Raw genomic sequence first — 20,851 nt, 5'->3', positions numbered from 1 at the left:
TTTTGCTTAAGCCTGGGTAGGTATGCCGAGCCTGCTTCTGTGTTGTGACATGGATCAAGTAAAAGAAAAAAATTTATCATCGGACCAAATTAATACTGCCTTAGAAATTTTAAATCATTCTTACTTAAAAATATTGCATTGGCATTAACTGATATATAGTCAACAGATTTATGGAGGTTTAGCTGTTCATCTTTGCTATTTTTTGTTTTCCTCATGTTTTTTTTTTCCTTGTGTATTTGACCTCATAACAATTTAAAACAAATACTATGAAAGCTATTTAAACCCTTAAGTTATAGGGCTGTAAAAAAATTAAGTTGCTTGCAACAGAGCATAACAAGTATTTATAAGTATTGTGATTTTTATAATACAAACAACAGTAGTAGTAATGACCTCCATCCTACTGTACGTCTATGACAAAGTAAAAAAGAAACAATTGCAGATTTGAGTATTTTTTAATTGAAATGGTCTTTCCAAAGTGAAAATATTTGTCACTTTACAAAAATTAAAATGTGTTTGTGTTTTAATAAAGATAAAGCAAAAACCTGAAGTCCTACAATCTAATTTATTCAGTCTTACCTTATAGAAAATTAGCCAGGAGACAGCAGCATAATAAAAATAGAGAGTCCCATTGTCCTTCAGCAGAATTCAGACAGCATTTTTCATTCTGTCGCTTGTGTGGAGATCTCGCATAAGTAAAAGGGGTTAAACATTAACGTGAATGTTTTCATTTAAGACTTCGTCTGGCTTCCTGCAATGCTTAGCATATTTATTCTGCAGTAATGCTGTTTGGCTTCAGAAATGTCCTCTGCTTCACAATAATGAGAGAAAACTTGAGCTTCTCCAAATTCTGTTGCCACTCTGAGACAGCCTTTAAAGGGCTGAAATCAGACTTTCAAATATGTAGAGTACATTGCTGATGATTATAAATAGTATTGCTTTACCTCACAGGCTTTAACCTCTGCACTGCTAACGGAGCATGCTGGATGATGAGAACTGGAAAGGAAACGAGCCCTCTCCTCCTCTTCCTCCTCCTCCTCCCCCGGTTCTTAACTGTTTGCCTGCTGAAACTTTCCAATTTGCAGCAAATAAGTATAGCAAAGAATTGCCTCTGGTCATTTCTAGTAGCTGGAAGTTTAAAAGATAATAAATGAAATATCTCCTTCCGAAACTGAATGTTTACTGTGTTACTACTGTTATAAAGGTTCTTGGGGTTTTTAATAAGTGAAAAGTTAGCAGCTTAAATTTACTGGAATTAGGAAGCTTTGGGGTTCTAGAAATGAGTAAGAAGGCTGGTGTATTTTGGACACATTCAGAAGAAAAGAGTGTGCTGGTCAGAAATAAATAGAAAACCTCAAAGTAAATTAAGGCACAGCTGCAGGTATGGCAGATACAAAATGATCACTGACTGTAAGGGAAGCTCTGTAAATAGAGGCTTCTGCTTGGACAGTATTTTTGTAGTAGGTGCTACAACTTCTGAGTAAAAGTTCACATTCTGTGAATTAGTGTGTAGGAGACTTTCCACTCTTCCCAAGTTATCATCTACTCTTTGACCTATTGTATGTCTGAGTAGGGTGGCAATGTCAAAAATTGTGTTCATCAAATCTTACAGTACTGAACTTCTAATGAATAAACCTCTGGAAGAGTACCTCTCTTAAAACATGTTTTTAGTTAACTGTTACAAGAGACAATCTTTAATAGACGAGCTTGTGTGGCTGGTAGATGAATGGCGATATGGTCCTTGGTTGAATAGGATGTCTGTTCAATCCTCTTTCTAAATACTACCCTGTTTAAAGAGGGACAGTCAGGTTGTGGTCATAGATGTTCCATAATCTGGTGGGAATTGTTTTGGAAAAGTATTCATGTCTTTATGCATTTCCTAGTAGTGGTCATATTTAGGAGGACTGCAGGAGTTAACTTACTGTTGATAATTTGGGAAAGAGGTTTCAGGTTTCTCATAAGACATTAAACTGTAACATTGATGTAAATATTTAGATATGAAAACGTGTTTGTTGTTTATTTGTATTATATTAAGACTGGAGTAGTCATGGATGGAACTACATTTCAGATGCTGTACAAAAAAAAATCACTGTCAAAAGTAGTTTACAGCAAGAAATACAGTACAACCATATTCTTATGTAGCTGAAACTTAAGAAGAACAATAAACTTTAGAATTCAGGAAATCATCTTAAACCAAGATCTCATTATTACTAAAAAAACTCTTGTATTTTATTCTCTAAGAAAGATAAGAAGCTATCCTACTATATTAAAATTACTTGAAATTTAAAAGGTCTTCATTATTGGAAAAAGTGATTTCACTATTTCTTTTGCTAGTCTGTTTCAAAGATCATATTTATACCTAAGCTAATATGTCTTTTACAGCTCATAATACCTTTATTGTTCTAATGATTTTAATTCTTTGGGTTCTTGGTTTTGGTTTTTTGTAAAGCTGTTTTGTGTGTGTGTGTGTGTGTGTATTTATGTACATACACATGGGATATGTAGGGTACATAATTTTGAGTATCAGATTTTGAAGACTTTTTGATCATACCTGCACACCCTTTAAATAATTATTGATGCAAGCATGTTAAGCCATTTAGATATAAGCAGTTTTGAACACGCTTTTATAATTGGACCCTGAAAGGGCTTTTAGACAAAAATCAAGCCGCTTGTCCAGCATCTCCTTTGGTTAATGTCCCACACTAATTACAGATTGAATCTTGCATTCAGATCTGCCAGCTGCTGTTCCAGTGCTTTTGTCTGTTTCAAAGTAATTTTCAAGTTCAGTCTCATTTAGGAATGTCTTATGCTGCAAAAACTGCTAGGTGCTGCAAAAACATCAAGGAACTACAAGAAGTACCTTCATATGTATTTAAAGTCCCAATATAAACAAGGTACAGCAAGGGGAGACCCTGTGATAATCATAAAACAAAATTTGCCCCAGAACACCTTTATCTGAAGGAACGATCCTACTGAAATTGCAAAACTGAAATTTCCTTCTGCTTTTTATCTCAGTATTTCAAAACGTTGAGACAGAAATCTTCCCTTTTTTGCATGAAGGGTTACTGAGCTTTTTAAAAAATCAGAATTAAAGCTTTGTATCCAACAGTATCAACAATTAAAAAATGTTTGATTCACATGTATGATGCAACAACAAACCATACCTACTGGAGTTAGTGACACCTGGGAATGTGGAGTTGGTTCTATGCCTGTAACTTGCTGTACTTAAGGTATGTTTAGAAGGGTTTGGTCTCCTGTAATATAATCTGGCTGTTGTCATGGCAAAAAATTATCTGTTTCAGTGAATGGAAAGAGGACACTGTTTATTTCCCCATTTCTTGTAAATACTTTTCATTTTAGAACAGTTCCACCTGTGTTTTCCAGATGGGAACCTGGATTTGCTTGCTTTTTTCAAAATGCAATATTTATTGAAATTAGAGTCCTTTGACATAAACTTTTACTTGGAGGAAATTTCCACTTATTTTTGTATGTTTAACAGAATATGTTTTAAAAAATTATTGCAGAAATTACTTTTTAAATCACTGGCCTGTAGGAGGGTGCTGGTCTTTCATGCTGTATTCGGAAAACACCCCACTAGAAATGAATGTGTAGGGCTGCTTCAGAATTAAGACAGCTGCCAGTCACTCCTGCCGCAGTATGAAGACTGATTATCTGTCTTGATTTTCTAGACTTCTCACTCGCAAGTGTCTGAGATCATACCATACCAAGCTGGTATTTCTAACACTAGCTCATTGAGTAGCAATGGAAAAATTTGGGCTACTCACCCATTTCTCGTGTGTGACTTATTCTGCCTGACTTACTTAATATGCATCTCTATAACCCTTGCTTCTCCTTCATAATGTCTCTGACCACTTGGGTTCAGATTCATTTTTTAAACTGTGTTCATCACTTGAGCAGACTGACTGTAGTCAAAGTACTGTCCGTATGTCCTTTCATTTGTTTAATTCCTTCTGCAAATACATACGTAACCTTTCTAAACCTTTGTTTAGAAAACAGAAGAGTAATAACAGAGGCGGGATTATAAACTAATCTTGCAGATTAACAGAAAGCTTCTTCTGGATTTAACAAAATAACAACAAAAAAAGGAAATTAAGGAAATTGAGATCTTAGAAAAGAAAACATAGTCAATGTGCTAGCTTCACCAAATGATTGAAAATGTGCGCAGTGAAACATCTGCGTCTTCAACCAGAAAACAAATGTGGAATTACATGAAGCACATTACATGCATTATCCAGATTAATTTATAAATGTACTTTGAAACTTGGTAGCGTTCAGTAAATCAGATGAAGGTCAATGAGATGGGAAGGCTGGGTTAATGAATAATGCCACTTTTATGATACCTTTTTATCCCCATAGTCATTTAAAAAATAATAATAATAAAACAAACAAACAAAAAAAATCCCAACCCAAACAAAAGAGGTTTTCCTGTCTAGCTGTTTGGGAGAAAATTTTCCTGGTGCTGTCTGTTCTACACGTAGAGGTGTAACAACTTTGGTGTTGTTCCTAGTCAGTGTAAAGGAACTGCTCCTATCAGTTGTTGTTTCTTGTATTACTAAGTTGAAAGACAAATTCTAAAGCAGAATAGCATAATGCTTGAATCTTAATCAAATGCATTTGTAACTTAAAAAATCAGTTTTGTTTCTTAGCTATGGGGTTCAGAAAATTGAGTAGATTCTAGTTAGGACTACTTTTTTAATCTAGTCACTGTACATTTTATGCTAGTAAAACAAGGAACCCATGAACAGAAAATATACAATGGGACCTTTTCTTTAAAGAGAAAGAATTAGTTAAGAGTGTTGTTTATAAGGGACTGATAGTGATATAAATATGCAATTTCCATAGCCCTATTGCATGGAATAGGGCTTTGAAGAAGAACAAAGTATTTTCATATTTCGGAAATTCTTTTAGAATTTGCTGCACAGATTGATATGCAAGCTGCTTTTAAATGTGGTTACCAAAAGTTCGCAATTCACTAGTACGATGAGTATTTTCCTTTTCGTGAAGAGGGACGCTGTCAATCAGTATTATTTTGCTCAGTGGTAAAAACAACTGAGATTTTTCCCTTCAATGTTTTAGGTGACAAGACGTATTAAACAGTATTAAAAGAGAAAGAACTATTGGAAAAGACACAGCACCAAGGGAAAGGATTGGAGAGCTTACACACAGTGTTAATTCTAAAAAAGGTTCAACAGCATAAAGATCTTGGAAAAAAATACTAGTTTTGTGCTTTTTTTTTTTTTTCTTGAAGTGTGGTGTTCCCTTTCAAGAGGAAGATGTAATTATCCTTAATGGTAATAAAGAAGATGTGGAAGTATTGAAGAAAAGAATGGAGGATAGAAGACTTAAAAGTAAATTAGAAAAGGTAATCTTTTTATACATTGTTTAAAACAAAATTAAAAGAACTCTTGTCTGTAATGCAATCTGCTCTTAGATCGCATGGCTTTGCTAATCTTTATGCAGACTGGAGCATTTATTCAGTAAGCTGTGTTGTACTTCAGTGCTACTTTTAATGAGATTGTGTGCATATTTGCTAATGGCATAATTAAGCTGTATGTACTGAAACTTTTTTTGACTAGCAAGCGGTGCATAGTGCTCTGAAAATCACCAAATTTGAATGCTATGGGTAAAATGGACAGTGTGACAGCTGTATTTTAGGGGTTTTTTGAATCAAAGAGCTTGTGTTAGTCAATTCTAGTATTGAGCAAAGTCTTCCCTGTATTTCATATGGTAGTTCCTGTTTTATTGTGATGGCAGGTTATTAGTTTTTTGATCTCCAAGTATCCTCTACTGGCCACTGTCAGAAACACAGTATTGGGATATGTAGATTCCTGGTCTGATTCTGAAAGACCACTGTTTGGAAATGTTGTCATTTCCTGAGTGATTACTGGCGATGCTAATTTCCACCGTACTATTGAGGTCTTTTCATTTATCTTTTTTTGTTGTTTTGTTTTATGCAAAGTGCCATGGAAATAAAGTTATTGCAGCTCACTATATACTCTACTGTATACTACTACTCTGTGAAGTAGTACTTGTTCTGTGGTACTGTACTGTCAATGACAGTTCTGCACATGGGATATTTTTCAGCGTTGCTATTTTTTTCTGAACTGGCATTGCTGTTCTGGAGGATGACAAAGTAAGCAAAAACTTAAGTGGTGACTCAATCCAGAGTGCAGACAGATTTAGTTGAATCTCAAGAGCATGAATCATCATTGTCTGACACTTCCAGCAACTGAGACTTTAGGTGGAGGTTGATCATCTCGCCCCTATTACTGCGCTTGATTTTGTCTGCCTGTAGGATTAGATGGCATACAAATGTTTTCCTAGATTGTTTTGAAACGAATACTTGTTTACTTACCAGCGAGCATATGATTCCTTCTCATCATCGGGTCTTTATTCATCTGTGCCAAGACAGCATCATTGGGCCTGGGCAATACAACAAAAAGATGGTTACCTATAGAAATCCTGCTGTTCTGTTTCCTCTCTGTTCATAGCCTCTGCACTTTGTGTCCTAGAGCTTCTGGCGTAAGAGAAATACTGTAAATCTTATGCTGTCTCTTCAGATGTTTTGGGGTTGTTTTTTTTCTTTCTTTTTTTTTTTTTCAGTATTCTCTAATTAAATGTTTGAAAGAATTTTAAAGATAATTTTATGATAGAATATTGCCGATCTCAGCAGATGAGTAATCAGCCCCCAAAACAGTGGTTGTTTGCACTTGATTTTCATTAGGAAGGTGGCCCTAACAAAGCACCTATAGCTTTGGTTCAGATAATTTGGAATACTCTGAAAGCTTGTGCTGTCCCCAGCTTCTGTGCAATAAAGAAGTGCCACCTAATTGACCTACTACGCCATCTGGACACTCACAAATCTGTGGGACCTGACGGGATCCATCCAAGAGTACTGAGGGAGCTGGCAGAGGTCCTTGCCAAGCCACTCTCTGTCATCTATCAGCGATCCTGGTCAACAGGGGAGGTCCCAGAGGACTGGAGGCTTGCCAGCGTGACTCCCATTTACAGGAAGGGTCGGAGGGAGGATCTGGGGAACTACAGGCCTGTCAGCCTGACCTCGGTACTGGGGAAGATTATGGAACGGTTTGTCTTGAGAGCACTCACATGGCAAATCCAGGATAGGAAGGGGATCAGGCCCAGTCAGCATGGGTTTACGAAAGGCAGGTCCTGCTGGACCAGCCTGATCTCCTTCTGTGACCAGGTGACCCGCCTAGTGGATGAGGGAAAGGCTGTGGATGTTGTCTACCTCGACTTCAGCAAGGCCTTTGACACTGTCTCTCATGGCATACTCCTTGAGAAGCTGGCGTCTCGTGGCCTGGATAAGTGCACCCTTCACTGGGTGAAAAACGGGCTGGCTGGCCGGGCCCAGAGGGTTGTGGTGAATGGGGTGAAATCCAGTTGGCGGCGGGTCACAAGTGGTGTTCCTCAGGGCTCGGTGTTGGGCCCTGTTCTGTTTAATATCTTTATGGATGATTTGGACGAGGGGATCAAGGGCACCCTCAGCAAGTTTGCAGACGACACCAAGTTGGGAGGCAGGGTCGATCTGCTTGAGGGTAGGGAGGCTCTACGGAGGGATCTGGACAGGCTGGATCAATGGGCTGAGGCCAATCCTATGAAGTTCAACAAGGCCAAGTGCCAGGTCCTGCACTTGGGTCACAACAACCCCATGCAGTGCTACAGGCTTGGGGAAGAGTGGCTGGAAAGCTGCCCGGCAGAGAAAGGCCTGGGGGTGCTGGTTGGCAGCGGCTGAATATGAGCCAGCAGCGTGCCCAGGTGGCCAAGAAGGCCAACGGCATCCTGGCCTGCATCAGAAATAGTGTGGCCAGCAGGAGCAGGGAGGTGATCATCCCCCTGTACTGGGCACTGGTGAGGCCGCACCTTGAGTCCTGTGTTCAGTTTTGGGCCCCTCACTACAAGAAAGACGTGGAGGTGCTGGAGCGTGTTCAGAGGAGGGCAACCAAGCTGGTGAGGGGCCTGGAGCACAAGTCTTATGAGGAGCGGCTGAGGGAGCTGGGGCTGTTGAGTCTGGAGAAAAGGAGGCTGAGGGGAGACCTCCTCGCTCCCTACAACTACCTGAAGGGGGGTTGTAGTGAGGTGGGTGCTGGTCTCTTCTGTCAGGTGGCTGGAGATAGGACGAGAGGAAATGGCCTCAAGTTGAGGCAAGGGAGATTTAGGTTAGATATTAGGAAAATTTTTTTTACTGAGAGGGTTGTCAGACATTGGAATAGGCTGCCCAGGGAAGTGGTTGAGTCACTATCCCTGGAGGTATTCAAGAAGCAAGTAGACAGGGTACTTCAGGACATGGTTTAGTGGGCATGGATGATGGCTGGACTCGACGGTCTTGAAGGTCTTTTCCAACCTAAATGATTCTGTGATTCTATGAATTGTGCTGAGCACTTCTGTTTCTTGCGGTGTCGGCGGTCCCTTGTGGTGGCAGACAAAAGGAAGTCATGCCTTGATCTTAGGGCTCTGTATGCCTTAGGTGAATATGCAAATATTTTTTGTTAGTTTAATGGAGACTTACATTACAGGCAGGTACGATATTTGCAAATCTCTCAGCAGACCTCTTGCATTTCATCCTTAAGTTCTGATTTTTATTTTTTTTTCAATACTGCCTTGCCTTGCTGCACCAGCTGATCTTTCTGCAGCTAGAACCAGTCTCCTCTGCTGTCACTGGCACTATTCATTCTAATCTGAGATCTGTGAGCTCCAGTCCCAGCACCAGAAGACAATTTCTGGTTTGGGATCTGTTGGCACTGTTGTTCCAACCTCTTCATCAGTTCCCCCTTTCAACTAGCGGAGCAGTCTAAGTGGACCTACTGTATTTGGAGCAGGAAGCACAAACTCCTTTATACCAATGAGACAAAGCATGAGGAAGATGCAGCTAGCACTGGTATAAAAACTTATTCAAGCTCAACTATGCCATATATGCCCATGATTAAATATGTATAATATATATGCATTATGTATAATATATATGCATACATATATTTACAAACATCTCATAATTCAGATACCGGGAGGTAACTTTTCTTTGTAAATCCACCCATAATAACATAAGGTGGAAGCACCCTGAAAAGAGGTCTTTCATGTACAATGAAGGGCACCAGGAGAGCCAAGTTTGCTTTTAGACTAGTAACCCTTTGCCGCCACCTTCTGGCTAAGCTTTGCAGCAACATGTGGTACGACATTTTTTTTCCTGAAGCATGAATCATATACTAGACAGCATGGGTTCTCCTAATTTTTATAACACTTTTTTTTTTTTTTTTTTTTTTTAGTTTGTTTTTTTTTTTTGAAATACCTACACCATTCTGAATGTATACAGAGTCATCTTTTCTGATAATAACACCAATGACTGTTTAAATACATATTTTCTTTTTCAGTTTGGCATTTATATAATCAGAGCCAGTAATGGGATTCTTGTTGCTGTTGTTTGGGGGTTTTGTTTTGTTTTGTTTTTTTTAATCTAGACAAACATAAATTAACTTGGAAAATCTGGTCCACAGATGTTTTTAAGAATTTTGGATTAACTATTTGCATCTTTTCTTCCCAAGCAATCCTGCAACAAAAGGCCCAGTTATTGAAAGGTACCCAGGAGGGATTTTTTTCTTAACTAAATAAAATAAAGTGGATATGAGATGCAAGATCATTCTGAATTTTTTATTGAAAAACATCTTTATTGATTAGAGTTAACTGTGTCCTGTTTAATGTCGTGCAATTTACTGTCCTGCTGTGTGGGTTCAGTGTATCAGATTACCTTAATGATGATAACACACACTCCCCCTGCAAAGTATACAAACTAAAATACCGTATCCAGATAGCTTGGTTTTGGCCTGCACGATTTTCCTTAAGGTACCTTTAAGGTTGCCAAGGTTATTATTTTTCCATGTAGAAATAATACCAAAAGTGTGGAGCAATATTATGAAAGGAGGAGTTCCACTGTATAAGACATAAAAATGTACTAAATGGAATTGTGTGTCTATCAAATACAAGTTGGGAATTGTTTATCCTTTCAGTACGTTACCAGATTTCTGCTTGTGTTGTTTCAGAAATCAAAGAAATGTAAGCCAGCAGAATCAGCTTCTCAGCAAGATACCACTGAAGGTAATGTCACAGTTACAAATTGTGTGCAGCCTTCTGAGTCATGAAACAGATTCATTATTTCATTTTGTTTCTTACATAGAGTCTCCAGGTCCATCAAAGGCTAAGAATGGAAAGGATTGTATCAGTTCTAGCTCTGGGGAAAAGAGGCAGATTATCTTCACCAAAAGTTCAGGTTGGTGTTTATTCTTTAACCTAAATGTGAAAAATGTGAACAAATAGTTCTGCTTTGGAAAATATTGTAGGAGAGATCCTTCTCTGGCTGTTTTGAACTATAGTTTTCAGAAGTTACCCTCTCACTTCCTTTTTTTATCTTTCTCAGTAATAAAAGGTCAACTCCTGTCTTCAGGGGAGCTTACTTTTTCAAAGAATCCCCTCTTTCAAAAGTCTGTCCTAAAAGGCTGTCTTTCCAAGCTGGAGTAGGAAGCTGCCTCATGAACATGCACAAATCTCCTTGTTCAACAGAAATTGTAGTCAGTTTAACTTTTTAATAAAACAGAGCTTTGCTTTACAATCTGCAAAATCTACAAAACTGACATAGAGAAACGGTGAGGGCTCCGGTTTGTCCATTTTCTCCTTATTCTACCCAGTTTGCCTTTGTCCCATCTGCTATCCATCATCCTGTACTCTGAGAGTAGGGACTGACTTATTGTTATACTTCCACAAAATACCTAAAACAACAGGGTCTGTGTTCACGCTTGTGACTGGCAAGTGCTGTAGTGATGCAGGTAACTAATAGAAATAATAAAACACTTTTCACCACGTTACATTTTTTTTTTCACTGTGAAACAAGCCAGATATACTTGTTTATGTCATTCCAATATTGCTTTAAGTTGGTGGGAACCAATTTGAATGAATGAGATTAGGGATTCTTATTCACACAGTGATATAGTCAAGGGTTTGGTATATCTGTTTTATTGAGTAGGAGGTAGTGTGAAGAGAATTAGTAGTTGTTTTCCTGAAGTACAAGTGGTCAAGAAATCTGTTATGGCAGTTTATTTCAATGAAGTGTATAAAAATATCCCAAGCTGATGACTTGACTTCTAGTCCTCCGTTTTAGTTGCTAATTTGCTGTGTGTCACTGGGAGCAGTGGAATATAACTTCAGGATGTACTGATGTAGGTACATGTAGCTACAGAAGTCGTGCAGCTATGAGTAAACTTGGCAATCCTTTAGTCCAATGGATGGTGCCCTCTCTTTATGTAATATACATTATGTTATTTAATGTCTCCAATTCATACTCATGTTTTCATACGGAACTATAAGAATGGGTACGCTTTAAAAGTCAGTCGGAGGTTTCTCTGTGAAGTGTTCAATCGTGTACATTACAGCCACAGAAAAAGTCAATATAATTTATTTGAAGAATCTGAGAATAGTTAAATGATGAACTGTAGACAGACTATGTGAGAAGCTGGGAGAATTTCCGTCAGAAGTGCCTTACCTGCCCCCTACTGTCTGTTTTCTTAAAGGATAGACTTTTAAAAATACTTCATTCCAGACAATTATAATTGCTCTCGGACGTTTAGGAACCTAGTAATTCTAATAATGTTTGATGTATTTTTCTTTTTCAAGAGTGTAAAAGAAAAATACGCTTTTTGAAATGTCAGGTCATGGGTTTGTGTTTCTGGCAGCAGTTATATTGACCAGCAAGAGACTGAGAGGGAAAATAAAAGGAAAATCCATGGACTGAGGAATGCCAGTAGCATAGGAGTTAATTTGTGAACATGGCACCCTAAGGTTTCTGGACTTGCAGCATACATATTCGTTCTTTCAAATCCAGTGTTTGGTAATTCTTTCCAGACAACTATTGGTGGCATTAAAAGCAGCATTCTCCAAATATAAAAAGGGTCTGATCTATGATGGTTTAGGATTGCACATATAATTCCTATGACTACGTGCAGAAATCAGTTAAATGCATTTTCAGACAGGCTCCCTACTAGCTATTTACATGCCGTTGTGCCCAAGTTAAACTAAATTTGTAGAGTTTCTGCGGACATCTATGTATTCATTTCTTTGCACAAGAGACTTGGCACATGCTTTTTAAAATACTGTCCTTCAACTTTGGAGAAGATTAAATAGTTGTTAGAAAGGAGGGGTGCGGGTTTGTAGCAGTAGGTATAATACACTGAGAGAGTATCAGAAACAGAGCGATGGGCATTTTCCTGTCCCAGATGTAAAATGAAGCAGACCATTGTTATTGGTCATAAATGACTTTGCAAAGAATAAAGGGAGGAGATAGATTCCCTACGGACAATATGTCACAAGTTTAGCTTTTGTCATTTGATAGCTAATTTCTAAACAATACTTCAGGGTGGTGGAATACTTTCATGTTTCTTTCTTAAGACTAGAGTTCAGAGCCATTTTTCACTTAGAGGAATAAATGTTGTCAATACTAAATTACAGTGCAAGGGATTTACACAAGTAGGAAAGAATTCCTCTCTCTCCAAGATTTCTAAATGCATTTTGAGCATAAATTCTAAAAGCTAGGAACATGTTTGCTGTTAGGAACATGTTTACTGTCGAGTACAATCATGGGATTTATTTGCAATAGCCCTGAAGAATTGTATATACTTCATCTGTGTACACATTTTTTAAATACTTTTTTCCATCTTTATCTAAATACTTAATAATTGTAAGCTGTTGTGCATGCTTCATTCTATTCCTTTTTCTCTATCAGATAATGGAAATTCATCTGTACCAGGAAAAGTCAATAAGGCTTCTTCTACTACGAAGAGATCCATTGCAGACAGCGAGGAGAAATCTGAGGCGTACAAATCTATTTTTACATCACACAGCTCAGCAAAACGTTCAAAGGAAGAGTGTTCCAATTGGATTACTCACACAGCGTACTATTTCTGAAACAATGATGAGCCTGATTGTAACATTCATTACTTCTTTCCTTCCCTAAGGCTTTTTCTGTACAACTCTGATACAGAACTTTTGTTGTAATCTGATGTTATCTGGAATTGTTCAGTTCATAAGTTGTTTATAAACTTGTGAATAGCTAATGAACTTGTGTTAGTTGCAGTTTCTGTTAAATAAGAAATAGATCACCAGAACCCATGTTGTATCAGCTGATATCATTCTAAAATGATGGATTATTTGCACAAAGATTTTTCTTTTCTTCTCCCAGTTGGATGCTGTCATTCTTAGTCACACTAGCTAGCATCCTCAGTAGTAGGAGTGAGGGTAGAAGGATCTGCCTACTGTCCTCTTCTATTGCTATTTGCCACAACTGTAATTATAGTTTTCAACGTATTAGTACAGAAATTCAAACCTTTTGAAACTTTCTGACAGTAAAAAGAGCAATAATGCTTTTCTTTTGTACTAGCTAACCGGGCGCTCAGTAAAACTAGTATATGTTTCTTAAAGGTTCTGTAGGTATTTTCAAGTAATTTACCTTTAGATGGAATATATGAAAGCATAATAATTAAAATGTTTGTGCAACATTCTTGTACATATTGTTGTAGCCTATTTTTAATAGCAGAGTATTCAATTCTAAACCATTATCTATAAAAATGAGCCTGTAATAGTAAGGCTGTTTTCTTCCCAAAAAGGTTTTGGGAATTTTCTTTGTGGGTGTGTGTTTTAAAGTTAGAAGTATCGGGTCAAAGCTTGCTTTCTTTTGTCAGAGGATCAGAATACAGTGGAACAAAAGTATGAGTTTCCTTACTTTTCTGCTGAAACAGTAAGGTTCTGTGTACATCTCTGAAGGAGCAATTTTCCATTTTGAATTCAGCAGCTTACATGAAAATATGAGCATTTGCACAGGGTGAGAGAAAAACAGGTGGTGACAGAATAGGAGCAGGCAGATCTTAACTGGCTTTTTAGGGAGAAAGGATTGACCACCAGTGTCATGCAAGTCAAACCCATTGGTGGCTGATGGAGGGAACGCTGCAAGGCTGGAGTTAGCTTCTGAGAACATTTCTCTTTCATTTTGTGGGCAACTGAAATGTGCTGCTTTTACAACATTTGTAGTACACATTGTTTTATTTTCTGACATAAAATTCTTAACAGCAAACAACTCTTCGACTTAATTGCTTGTTACAGAAAGATGCTAAGCACAGTATGTCACTCAGTCTTGCTTTTATATTTATGCTTTTTATCCCTGTGACGTTGGTTTAAATAAAACTTGCTCTTGTCATATGACCATAACACTTCATGTTCAGTTGAACAGATATACAAATGCTTATTTTGTTGGTGTTAGAACAGAGTAACTTTTTATGGGATTTCCTTTGGCCCCTTCATTCTTAGCTTTTTTTTCCAAATGCAGGAATCCTTTTAAAATGTTAATGTTCCATAGCAATGATTTGGTGGCTGAATATTTGAATCCAATAACATCTACATGAAATGACCAGAGGGAGTGATGGAAGCTTTTCACCTTCTTCTCTTCCTCTTTTAAAATTAAAATAAGCTTTTATAATCTTGGCACAAACTAACCAGAATAGAGATGCAGAAAGTAGGAGGCTTTTAAAACCACTGCATGCTGTTACATTGTTACCTTTGTGTGTGAAAATGATTAATTATCCTCATAACTTATTTTAAAAGTGTCCCCATTTATAATTGGCAATAGTTAATTGGAGATTCAGATGTTGTGTTTATATTTGCGTAGGTGGTCTCCATGATTCAAGCATGTTAATGCAATTGCTAGAATTTTATTATTATTTTGATAGGTATAATTAAAAATTGGCTTGTTGTAGAATTTATATAGTGGTAAGCATTTTTGTTTTCCAAACATGTGAATGCATATATACATCACATCAGACAGTTTGAGGTTTACTTGAGCTTCCAGGAAGCATTCAGCCACGTTTTATGTGCATGTGTGCATGTCTAGTATTCAGCTTAGTTCTCCCCATTCGGTATTCTTTTCCTCTTCGTTATTATCCTCTATTATTTCTTAGTTACAGATAATGAAATTACTGCACTGAAAGATATACTATAGTAGGCCCTTTATTTGCAGTCTAATTCTGTTTTAACAATACATGTTAAAAGTCTTATTAATGTTTTATAGGAGTGCATTTTTCTTCTATTTAAATCAGTTATAATTCCTAAGGGGAATTAACATAATGCTTTTGATTTAACTCTTACTTTGCTAAAGAATATGAGAAAACATAATATGCAGTTTTGATTCCCTTTTCTTGATAATGTTAGGCAAAGTCCAGCCTGCTGACTTGCTAACAGGCTTTCCTGGACTTTTTTTTTTCCTTTCAATCTGACCTGTTCCTCTATTAAAACAAGTTCATGACTACCGTGATTTGGTATAATGTACAGATGCTTCATACACACTTGGGTTTATTATCTGGAATTGGTAGTTCATGCTGTGCCACTTTGTTAGGATTTTGTTTGGTAATTTACCATCCTGACTTTGTGGATGGAGTTCTTAACATGCCTATGGTTTATAGAAGTGTTGCCAGTGACTGATGAGGTCTTTTCCTTCCCGTTACAAAAAACAGCTGTGAAGGGATGTGATATATTGTTGGCATGTGATGCAATTCATCGCCACAATTGACTTTTGTTAATGTAAAATAGAGGAGCAAAAAACTGACACTTCTGTTGTTGGCAGGCTGGGTTAGGCAGTTGAGACTGGAACGTTGACTTGGCAAGTTTTAATAGATTCAAGAGAATAGTTTGCTGGAGGATGTTTGCTTTGTTGTGGTTTGCTTTTTGTGGGGGAGGGCAATTTAATTTTCTTTTAATGTAGGTGAATTTGAATGTTGGTGAAAGTTGAAGACTGCAGAAGTCTTAGAATCTGAAACCTATATTTTTTGAGATGCCACATAAGTCTCCCACAGCATTGCACCCATGTGTCTCTCTTCTGAGGAGTTCACCGAACAGTTAGTTTTGTTTCCATGATGTTCAAGCCGTGGCCTCTCTTCTGAAGAGCTTAAAAAGGACTCAGTTAGTGTCAGTTGTATAATAGGGGGACATGTTTTGTGGTGTGGAACCTGCCCACTGGGAACTGGACTGAAATTCACCAACTTCCTTCCCATAGCCCAATAATCAAATGCTGGTCATGAAACCCGGTCTAGATACGCACTAGAGAAAAGGGACTGTAAAGCTATATATGCTGGTTTACAGTCCTGTGAACTGTCTTTCTGCACACTTGCAGAACATTCAGTCCTTCCGATACTGGTACCTCTAAAACTGAAAACCTGAGGGTGTTCACACATTCGGACTCAGCGGAGATCAGCCTGGTATCAGCGTTCAATACTGCAGCTTTATTTCCTAGTCACACCAAATTGGATGTGATATTTCATGTTGTTTCACGGGATATCCAAAAACTACCTTTTCCCCTTGTCCCCAGTGATCCGTAACAGTACCTGTAGCCTCAGACGCAGTGCAGCAGCTACGACGCCCTACTGCAGCCCGTAAACCACCTTGTGCTCGCCTGTGCCATGCGCTGATTTGCGAAGAGGACCGGAGGTGCTGACGCTGTGGCTTTTTGTCTTCGCGGAGAACAGTGAACTTGGCATACCTTGAGCCTTGCATGCCAAACATCCTGGAGCTGGCAAAGGTGGGTTTGGGGTGGATTGCTCTTTCCTGGCTCCTGCACACTGCAGTAAAAGGTGGCTTCCCTCCTTTACTCCCTAACCCCTAGTACCTCCATTCTTTGCGCATCTCCTGACCTCACCACGTTACCGGTACCGTTGGCTCCTTCCTATGCGTTTTTACTAGCAGCTAGGCGGGAGGTGTGTGCTAATCAGCCTGCTGACAGGTAGTGGCAGTTCTGCAGCCTGTCCCTTTGTAAGGGCATTGCTGTTGGAAGTCTTATCTCTCCAGGCATTTTTTTTCCCCCAAGACCTCTAAAAATGGCATGCCTTCAAGGGTTTTATATCTCTGTGAATCTTAGTTGAAATTAATGTTTTATAACGTTGCTGGTACAAGTGAGGGTGTAGCAGCCCTGAATCTCCAGAAAATTAGACTAAAAGCCTTCAGACAAAAAGCAGTACCCCCAACAGCCATTGGGAAGGCAGAGTTGAAGAGGAGGAAGGCGTAGTATCTGTTCTGGAAAGACTGGTATTTAGTGACGTCCTGCTGATAAAAGTGTAGTTAGTGAATAGTAAGCTTCAAGGGACAGAGTTCATTCTATAAGGATATGTTAAATTTTATTTCCCTCGACTGTTTTTTTAGAAGTAATCATAGAACTGTCTTCTCTCTAATGGGAATAAAGTTTGAGAGGCGTGCAGTGGGAATATGCATGTGGTTTGCAAAGACGGTTGGGAGATTTTAGTGGAATCTTGGAACCTCTCTGCTTCAGTCTTCAATGTCCATGCCATGAGATCATCACATGCCTGTCAAATTGACTAAAAAAAGCTTAAAGTTCCCTTTAAAACATGATGCTTGTTAGAGTAAAATATTTCTTATTAATGTCCTATTCTTAGCTAAACTGAACGAACACAATTGTCTTTAAGTGTCCTGTCTTGCTTGCTTTTGCAGCCTAGACGCCAGTTGCAGTTGGCATATTTTGCTCTAGATTCAGAACTGCGGTGACCCTGCCAAATAGTTTCTTAGTTGCATTTAAAAATAAAAGGGCTGTTTATACGTTACAATCCACAGAGGGTCTGAAATCAGTATGTCCTAAGATGAATACAAATCATAGACAAAAAGTGTTTTGTTGGAAGGCTTCACAAATATGGAACTGATTACTGCTAGACAGCGCAGATTTCCTTCTGTAAAACGGAACCGACATAATTCCTTCCTGACAGCTAGAAATTATAATTGAGTTGGGTTTTTTGTGTTTTAAACTTTATCAACCTTCAAAATGAGCAAGTGGGGCGGAATTCTAATCCATTGGCAATTGATGGGAATTCTGCCTATAAGCCAGGACTTTAATCTAAATATCCATCCAACTGCCCAGTTACTGTGGAGGTACAATTTCATAGCTGTGGTTTTGTCAAACATTTAACTTCATGTGGATTAAAATATCTCTTACAGGTCAGTGACAGAATTCAATTTGCAGATTGACCACAGATCTTTTTTGGGGAAGAACCGATTTCACTATGACATCGAGTAAAACAAAATTCTCTTTTTAAAATGTTGCCCTACCAGCTCTTTGTAACACATCCAGCAGAACTCAACCTTGGTGTAGTATTCGTGACATCTCTAAGAGGTTTTCTCAAAAGTTAAGAGTTTGTGGAAAAACAACCTCTTCTCCTTCTAGAAGCATTCATCTGTCAGACTGCACTGCTACTTCCCCCCCCCCCAGTTTTTCCCTTGTTCTTCTCATGTGCCTCCTCCTTTCTGCTGCCTACAGAAATCCGACAGTGCTTTGCTTGATGATGGTCGGGAGAGCAGGGAATAGGGAATGATGAGGGTGATCAATGCTCTGGTTTTGCAGCTGTTAGCTCTTTGGGGCTGATTTGCATTTGTTATGCAGCCAAGAGAGGCTGCCTCACCCAGCTAAACCTTCTCCATCTTCCAGGCCACGTCCTGAATTTGATGGCAGTTTGAGTCAGGACAGGCTCGTAGCTTGTCGCTGTACGAATTATTTACTTTGCTTCCTGCGTGGTGGTTTTTAAAGAGCAGAGTTGTATCTACAGTGGAGAACATCAAGACGTTCAATCTCTCGCCTTTCCATGTTACTGGTAAGAAGGTGTTTCCCTCTTGCTTCTGTGATCTTGGATGAATGTCCAATCTTTCACTCCCTTCTTTCCCATATAAGTTATTTCCCCACTGCATGAGGATGTCTTAAGACTTTTAAAGATGTCAGTAATTTGTAAACAGAAGAAGAGGAATGCTTTTCCCGTGGGCTGTCAAAGGCTGACTTGACTCTGGGAAGAAGTGGGTTGTTAGCCTAAAATAGAAACAATTCGACAGTGTATATTTTCTTAACAGTCATGGATGTCACATTTTAATGCCATGAGTTTCCTCTTTTTTAATTAAAAGTAATTCTGAGGAATCACTTAGTATCCACTTTGCAGTGATAAGTGGGGTTTGCCCTATTAGCATTGAAAGGGCTGCATTGAACGGGATGGGTGTAGCTTTCTTCAACTTGCCTACAAAGCTAAAGAAATGCAAAGCAGCTTATTGCTCAATTATGCTGACTTGAGCAACTAGGTAGGACAAATTAAAAAAAGAAAAAGGGAATATCTAGTCTCAACCTGGGTATTTAATGGGTCCCAAAATGTGCTGAACTCTTCAGTCTAAATGGGCTCTTTAGTGTGGTGTCAAATAAGTTAAAAAGCAAGGGAGCTTTACAAAGCTTCCTTCATTGTTTAAACTTGTTTAACTCATGTTAAGGCTAATGTACATTTATTCAGACTGACAAAGTGCTGAATTTACACAACAGGGATAGTAATAATTAGGTCAGATACTTTTTAAATGGCGGTGGGGGGTGGGAATACTTGACTCTTTTATGCTTATGAATGGAAATGATGATTAGCAGTGGCCGAGGCCAACCGCAATACCTGTCTATGCTCTTCTCACCCCCAACGATTCCCCCCCCACATCCAGTGCTGAGAGTGCCATGTCCCAGCTCCCAGCCCGTCTGTTCGAGCAGCAGCTGCCAGTCAGGCTTTGCATTAGTGTTACTTGTGAAAACGTGGTATTCCTGACGTGATGACATGTATTTTTAGTAAGCCCATAACTGTCCTTTGAAGGTGGCTCTCAACTTCCTTGCTGGGATCTGACTGAGGCCAATAAATTACACTAAAGAAGATGAAAACTCGATCATTAAAACTGCATTATCTGTTCAAGCTTAGGAAGTTGAACTCTAATCCTTCATCGTGCCCACTTAAGACTACCTAGTTCTTATATATTTATTGTAAATGTTCCCCTGAACTGTTAACATCCCCGCGGTTCGGAGATGAGATGAGGTGCCTGCATCTCGCACCTTTCTCCGAGATTTTTGGTGCTGGTGACTCCTAGGACAGAATCCTGGATTACTTAGTCCCTGGAGCTGATCCAGCACAGCAGGATTTGTTTCTCCGAGAACGTTTTTTCTTGGCTTTCCTAATATTTGAACAAGCACTCTTGTTTAACTCGGTGAAACAGAATCTGCTTGCATTTGAATTGTGGTCAGCAGCGGGCATGCTGGGCTGGTTGGATCTCTTAAGCTGTAGCCATTTACTTCCCCATTGAGATTTAAGCTACTCATAGCTCATTTGGTTTGCATGTTTCCATTCTTTAAGGAATCATTAAACACTCTCAAACATACCCGTCGGACTGGCTGCAGCGGCTGCCGCCCGCTGCGCAGGGCAAGGTCGATAGGCAGAACCATCCCGGCACTCCTACGTTTAAAAACCGCAGGAAAGAGCTGGAATTTGACTGAATGGGTGAAGATTTAGTGTCACGCACACCAACTACCTGAGAACAAGTACCTGTAAATGTATAGGAGGGTGTGCTCCGGGTGCGAATGCCGCCTCCCAAGCAGGGAGCGGGCATAGGCGCATCTGCAGCATCCCTGGGTGGGAGATCTGGTGCTGTAAAACGCATCAACTTCGAATTGAAGTACGAATTGCTGAGCTGGAACCGCAGGAGCTTTGGTCACTGCACTGTACCTATTCCTGAAGAATTTGGGGTTGGGTTGGGTTGGGTTGTTTTTTTGGTGTCCCCTCCCCCCCCTTCGGCTTTGCGCCAAAATACCGCAGCGACTAAACCCGAGCTGCACTTGGTCGTGTTATCCATACGGTGGCACCAAAAGAACAGCCCAGAGACCGGCCGGGGTCGGATCCGGTAACGGCTGCGGGCGCCCGGGGGGGCGGGGGCCCCGCGGGCGGGGGGCGGCCCC

At 39.2% G+C, this 20,851-nt stretch overlaps 2 protein-coding genes across 3 annotated transcripts in view; both read left to right on the top strand.

Moving 5' to 3' along the window:
* RTFDC1 (replication termination factor 2 domain containing 1) overlaps positions 1-14,334 on the top strand; it is a 31,461-nt gene extending 17,127 nt beyond the window's left edge. The window contains exons 7-10 of one of the 2 annotated variants that reach the window (XM_010569605.1): positions 5,267-5,380; positions 10,071-10,125; positions 10,205-10,297; positions 12,800-13,179. In XM_010569605.1, coding sequence (XP_010567907.1) covers positions 5,267-5,380; positions 10,071-10,125; positions 10,205-10,297; positions 12,800-12,981 — 444 coding nt within the window. In that variant the 3' untranslated portion in view covers positions 12,982-13,179. Of the gene's footprint in view, positions 1-5,266; positions 5,381-10,070; positions 10,126-10,204; positions 10,298-12,799 lie in introns of both variants that reach the window. The other variant, XM_010569606.1, reaches the window with a different exon arrangement.
* Positions 14,335-20,476: 6,142 nt separating this feature from the next.
* TFAP2C (transcription factor AP-2 gamma (activating enhancer binding protein 2 gamma)) overlaps positions 20,477-20,851 on the top strand; it is a 28,300-nt gene continuing 27,925 nt past the window's right edge. The window contains exon 1 of the mRNA XM_010569780.1: positions 20,477-20,641. Coding sequence (XP_010568082.1) covers positions 20,477-20,641 — 165 coding nt within the window. The remainder of the gene's footprint in view (positions 20,642-20,851) is intronic.

Source organism: Haliaeetus leucocephalus, unplaced genomic scaffold (assembly GCF_000737465.1).
Source record: "Haliaeetus leucocephalus isolate CR32 unplaced genomic scaffold, Haliaeetus_leucocephalus-4.0 Scaffold273, whole genome shotgun sequence".
Lineage (NCBI taxonomy): Eukaryota > Metazoa > Chordata > Aves > Accipitriformes > Accipitridae > Haliaeetus > Haliaeetus leucocephalus.
The sequence above is the reverse complement of the archived record's forward strand: the minus strand, read 5'-3'. Positions and strand labels throughout refer to the sequence as shown.